Genomic DNA, 6,251 nt, shown 5'->3' with positions numbered 1-6,251 from the left:
GAATGTACTATGTTCTACTTCAAAAGTTGTGGCTAGCGTAGTGCATGCATTTTGTTAACTAACTTCACACGGACACATCACTCACTTTTCACTAATAACACTAGCTAAGAACACATACAACCTACTATCTAGCACCTCAAATCCAAGAACACATTTTATTTACAGTTAGAGCTTACATCTAGAAGAAGTACCACAAAAGAACACAGCATTAACACAAGACAAAAGTACTGATTTTTCACAAAATTGTAACAAACGAAGAGGGGAAATCCACTCAAGTTTGAAGCATCAAACCAAAACCATTCTTGTTTTTGTCTCCTTAAGAGCAAAAGAAATACAGCAATTAATCTTCACACAGCAAACCTCCTTACATGTACAAGTTGCTGTGATTTCCCCTTAATGTGTATACTCTAAAGATATGGAGGCTTTGGGAGGCAGTGATGGAAACCTAATTCCTATTGGTAACCGTCATGTTCATTGAGGATTCTTACCCTACTTACCAAAGAACAGTGAACTTGCCAGTGACCTTGCAGTGGCCAAGTTCAGTGTATTTGAGTTTTCCTGTTTCTTCCTCTTACCAGTTTTGTTCCTTATAGCCTAAGTGTGTTAATACACATGTTAAACATTTGCTATCAAGGAAGATGTCATATGTAGTTAGAAAGGTGTCCTTTCTTCCAGGGTTTTAGGCTCTACTCTGTTGTTTCCAGCTCATGCTTCTGCCCTCTCATGCCTAAGCTTGGGTGGTTTGGGGCCATCGGAAAGGCTGGAAGAGGAGTGGGTGAGTGTACACCTTCAACATGGGAAGTTTGTCATAGCTGATGCTTTCCATATCTCAGAATTCGCAGAAACCCAACGGCTGTTCCTTAGTACTGCCTTCTAAACCTTGTTGAAATTGGTGTGTTAAAGCACCTGCGACTCCTCTGCAGAGTAGATGCCCTATTATTCTTAAATAAGGAAATCATTAAATTTAAGACACATCATTTCCAAGTCCAGAATCTTTTGCTACTGCACTTATGTAATGATTTGATAAAAGAATACATCCTCTATAAACATTTGGGAGAGTGATTGTGCATGATTATCTGTGAGGCTAATGATGACTTTTTGTGTAATTTCATATTTTTAAAAGGCAAAACAACATGTAGAATAAAAACTCATTAAGTTGTTAGCTCTTTATTCAAAACAGCACAAAACTTGAGGCAGTTGCTATCTCCGTGCTACCCAAAAGACCTATTGTGCATTAAAAGAAAATGTCATCAAGACAGAATGCTTTTAATTCAAGGCTTGTCCTTTTCACACTGTTTTCAAAAGGTCTTCACCTTTAAAGAATCCAATTTGCCAAATTATGGACAGCAAAGAAAAGAGGGAAATTTAGATTGTGTTAGGAGCAGGTGAGTCTCAGCATCCTGGAAGATGTGTGTGCTGTCAAATGAACTTACCACACTTGGACAGGTTCTGGTTCCATTTGGATTTTGTATTTGGGCAAACAGTTTTCTTTGTTACACTTTGAAGGGGTTGAGCTTTAAAAATAAAATAGAAAGTTCAGTTGCAACAAAATGTTAGAAACACATTTGAAATCCTGTTTTCTATGGAGGCGTTTCTAGCAATAGGCTGGGCATTGCCACCTTTCAATGCCTGTTTCAAACCTGTAAGGAAATACCTCTTGCCCACAAGAAAACTGATCAAATAAGCCACTTCACCCAGGTATCTTTTGAACTTAGCGATAAATCACTGTCAGTCACAACCCATGTGGACACCTAGGGTAGGGGAGGATGGAGAAAGAGAGGAGAGAGAGAAAGAAAGAAAAAAGAAACACACAATTGTTTAGCTCCATGGCTATGTCTTATTTCTCCGCTTCTTCTTTTGGACCAACTCCCCATTTCCTGTGTGCATTTTTCTGGATCGCTTTAGAGGACCCAGAAGCTTTCTTTATATACTACCTGCATAATTCCCCTTTGTTGAAGCTTGCATTATAGTCTTTGCACCGTACCGTGGGGCTCTTCAGTACAGAAATCAGCTCATACGATGATCTGTCCACCTAGCTCTGCTTTGGGGGCTCCAAAAGTGATTTGATCAATTGTTTTTTCTGTCAGTTGAGCACAATATGTAGCCCCAGTCCATGAGTTATGACCTGAAGGTCAAATATTCCTTCTGTCCACAGGCGCCACTTGCCCTTTTACGCCGAGCTAAAGTTGCCATGTTGTAGCTCTGGAGAGGCAGGCAAAATAAACACCGCGAACAGTTCCACACCAGACAGCCCTTGTTTTAGGAAATTTAGAGCCTAATATGTTATATACATATATGTTTGGTAGGAATCCTCAATTCCAATCTTTGATGGGCTTATACCTTTCAGGAAAGATTCAAGTCTCTGCTTCTTCCTTACCTTTCTTTACCTGCCTCATGGTGGGAAGGAATGTGTGCGCAACACCTTTGCCTGGAATGGTAAAAACTGGCACTAATGAGACTGGGGGTGGTGCACTGAAAAGAAAGCGGCTTTTGTTTTTGTTTTGTGGACACTTAAATGCTTGCCATAGAACCAACTTTAAGCAGACTCATAGGAGGGGACAATCTTGTCTTCAATCCCTCCCTCTATGCCAGCTTCGGTTTCATGCAGGTCACGGTGGCTGACTTCTGTAAAAGGCCTATTCTTACGGAGTAGCTTCCTCAGTACCTCGTTGATTTCCTTCTTGATGCTCTGGTTCATGTAGCCATAGACATAAGGGTGGATGCAACACTGCAGGAAAAAAAGCCAGATGATTATGGTGATCGCCCACTGGGGTACCTTGGTTTGGACATCCACCCACACAGCCAGCACAGCTATGAAGCAATAGGGCCCCAGCGATATCATATAGGAGAAAATGATGAGGAAGATCACTCTGGCAGCTTTGCACTGATAGCACGGGGGCAAAGGTGGGTTGCAGTTGCTGTTTCGACGACCTCCATCTTTGCTCTGGAACTCATTCTCATCCTGGAACTCATCCCTCTTCTTTATTCCCCGTCTATTCTCAGTCTTCACAGAGTCCTTGGCTCTTACCCCCAAGCTGCGGCTCTTGGCGTTGTTGTACAGGAGAGCATGCTGCCGACGGGCTACACCAAACACTGCAGAGTAGCAGCCAATCATAACAGCCAATGGAACAACAATGAAGGACGCCACACTGATCATGGTATAGACGGGGCTGCCTCCCCAGATCATGGAACAGAGAGCATTACGCTCATCAAAAGTAGCCTGGCCCCAGTTGTAGAGAGGAGGTGTGCTTTGCAGTATAGCCAGAAACCAGGTGCCTTGGAGGAGCTTATGAGCACGTCGGGTGGTCATCATTGATGGGTAGGAAAGAGGGTGGATGATGCACAGGTAGCGATCTACTGACACCACCATAATGGTATTGACAGTAGCGAAGGCAAATAAGTGAGTGAGGCTAACCAGGGCTGTGCAGAACTGGCTGTTGAGAGGCCAGAAGGCAGGAATGGAGGTGGCTATCACCCAGGGAGCCACGATGGTAATCTGCAGCAGGTCAGTGATCAGGAGGTTGAAGACGAACCGGTTGCTCACCTGCATTAACTGTGGCTTATGGTTTAGTACATACCCAAGCACTACATTGCCCACAAAGGATACAGCGAGGAAGGCAAAGAGCACTGTGGCTCGGATGATGCCGTGAGCTAGACTAATAGGCATCTTGGAGAGGGGCATGCACGCTTGGCTGCTGTTGTCCTCTCCAGTGCTGTTGGTGCAGGTGGGTGTCATGGTGATGGTGGGCAGGCGGGAGACAAGGTGCAACTCAGTTTCTGCACCAGTGGGCAGCCAGATGCACAGACTGCACACTATCTAGGCTGAGGAGAGAAACATGTGGGAGGGTTAGTGCCCTGCAGAGACAAGCCTCTGCGCCCAGCAGCAGCGCTGCAGGGCCCCTCCATGAGACCCCTGTGCACTCTCAACCCCAATCAGAGCAGTTTCTCCAGCTCCTTTTCTAACTCTTGGGGTCTTGCTGCCAGTCTGTCTTGCATTCTCTTCCTCTTGCTTGTCGTTCCCGTTAGTTCGGGGGGCACTCCCTCAGCCTGTCTCCTCCATGAATCTTGGAGATCTGTTCTCTTTAGATGACGCATGCACTTGCACTCTGTGTCTGCCTGCTTGTGACTCTAGATTTCTGTCTCCTGTGTTTTACTTGGGGCACTTTTCCTCTATCACAGAGTGCATGCCCCTATTTCCAGGTACTTTGTCTCATCCTTCACTCCATAGTCTTTTTTTTTTTTTTCAGTTTCCCACCAGCATATACAAAGTCTGCCTATGTCTGGCTGTCCCTGTCCTCTGTCTGATATGCTGTCTCTCCCTCCCACTGTCAGCTCTCTGTCTCTCAGGCTCTGCGTCATTTTTTTTTCCACTAAGGAACTCGCTTTGTAGCTGTGTGTGTGTGTGTGTGTGTGTGTGTGTGCGCGCGCGCGCGCGCGCGCACGCACACCTCTTCTCCCTGGGTCTTTTTCTCTTGGTGAATTTCCCTGATCGTCCCTTTGGGCTCCTAACACACCTGTTTGGTATCTCTGACTCTCGAGTCCGGGGTTCTCTCAGACTTATGTGTCTCAAGTCTCACAAACAGAGCTCTTCCTCACATTTCTCTGGAACTCTCCTTAGTTTCCTTTACTGGGTTTCTAAGTACCAAAGTTCTGTCTTGCCACACCTGTCCCTCCTCCCTCTTGTTCCTTAACACTCTGGTTAGGGCTCTAAGCTAAGCAGATTCAAACGATGTCTCTAGGTGTGTACTCTAGTGTATTCCAGTTCATCCCTGCCTTTCATTCTCAGCAACCAAGTACCATTCAGTCCAACTCTTTCTCTGCTTCTTTGAATATGCGTACATCACTATCGCTCAGCATCCTTCTCTGGGAGCCCCTCCGCCCAGTTTTCCTCTACCTGGATCTTTGTCTCCATGTACCTCTCTGCTGTCTTTATCTTGCAATGGAAACCAGTTGCCCCCTTGGCCCCCAGAGCTTTGTCAAATAAAATGCGTAGTTTCTCAGTGCGCAGTGGCGGCTGGAGCATGCAAGGTGGATACCTATAACACTACTTCATGCCGCAAATTCGCCATCCTCCCTATATTTTCCAGCCGGCTAGGAGTCTGAACCGCAGGGTGGTGGGGGTGAGAGGAGCGAGCTGGGGAGATTGAAGAATAGGTAAAGAGATAGGGGTGCGCAAGGACCGGGTCGGGGGTCTGAGAGGGAGAGCGCAGGAAACTTGGAAAGGTAGAGAGAGGGAGAGAGATTGAAGGGGAATGAGAGACACAGAGAAAGTGAGAGAGTGAATTGGAAGGAGAACCAAGAAAGAACAAATAGGATCCTTAGAGTGGGAGAGAGGGAAAAAAAGATTAAGAATGTGTGTGTGTGTGTGAAAGAGAGAGAGAAAGAGAGAAAGAGAGAGAGAGAGACAGAGACAGAGAGAGAGACAGACAGAGAGAGAGACAGAGAGAAAGAGAGACAGAGAGACAGAGACAGAGACAGAGAGAGAGAGAGAGAGAGAGAGAGAGAGAGACAGTAGGAGACAGGGGCATGGAGAAATGGGAAAAGAAAAAGCTAACCAGAATTTAAAAAGAGAGAGAGAGAGGTTTGAGAATAAAAGAATGCAGGAAGGAAACATGAAAATTAGGGAGAGGGAGAGGACGCAGGAGAAAAAGTGCCCGGGATAAGCCAGGGCACCTGGAGAGCCCTGGCGGACCTCACGCGCAACGTTATTAACCTTCTAGCCTTGGCAAAAGGGTGTCCTGGCGCTTGGGTTAGGGGATCTGTTGGGCTTGGGGACCCGCGGCGACCCAAGGGGAGCTCAACAGCTTACCTGTTGCTGCTAGAGACGTTGCGCTGCAGGAGCTGAGGACCGATCCCTCGGGGCTCGCCGCTCGTCTGGCCACCTTTCGGGGCACAGGCGGCTGCAAGCTCGCACCGAGTGGAAGGAGCTGCGGGCGCGTCTGGAGCCGGGCACGGAGCTTGTGCCCGCACGTCCGGCCAGCGCGCAGCGCCGCAAGCTCTGAGCTGTGGCGGAGGCGCGCGGCTTCTTAAAGCCGCGCTGTGCCCTCACCTTGCAGCGCCCCCCCCCTCTGTCCCCGCCCGCGCCGGTGACGCACGAGGCCACTGAACCCAGAGGAGCGAGGCTGGTGGCAGCGACAGTGGGGCGGGAAAGGAGGGGGAATGACTCGCAATGGACCCACACAGATTTTGTCACCCTGCATCCCATCACAAGCACTCTGAGGCTCACAGACTGAAGCTGTCACCAGGATGAG

The 6,251-nt window shown here is 47.6% G+C and overlaps 1 protein-coding gene across 1 annotated transcript; it reads right to left on the bottom strand.

The window, feature by feature from the left end:
* Positions 1-2,534: 2,534 nt before the first annotated feature.
* On the bottom strand, positions 2,535-5,863 carry LOC121437487 (probable G-protein coupled receptor 101). The gene is made up of 2 exons (XM_041637355.1): positions 5,810-5,863; positions 2,535-3,822 (listed from the first exon to the last, which is right to left on the bottom strand). Exon 2 carries the CDS (start codon positions 3,734-3,736, stop codon positions 2,537-2,539), a length of 1,200 nt encoding a protein of 399 aa, XP_041493289.1. The 5' UTR covers positions 3,737-3,822; positions 5,810-5,863; the 3' UTR covers positions 2,535-2,536.
* Positions 5,864-6,251: the final 388 nt, after the last annotated feature.

This window comes from Microtus oregoni, unplaced genomic scaffold, assembly GCF_018167655.1.
Source record: "Microtus oregoni isolate MIOR12 unplaced genomic scaffold, Mior012 000052F_ref0000163, whole genome shotgun sequence".
NCBI lineage: Eukaryota > Metazoa > Chordata > Mammalia > Rodentia > Cricetidae > Microtus > Microtus oregoni.
The sequence above is the reverse complement of the archived record's forward strand: the minus strand, read 5'-3'. Positions and strand labels throughout refer to the sequence as shown.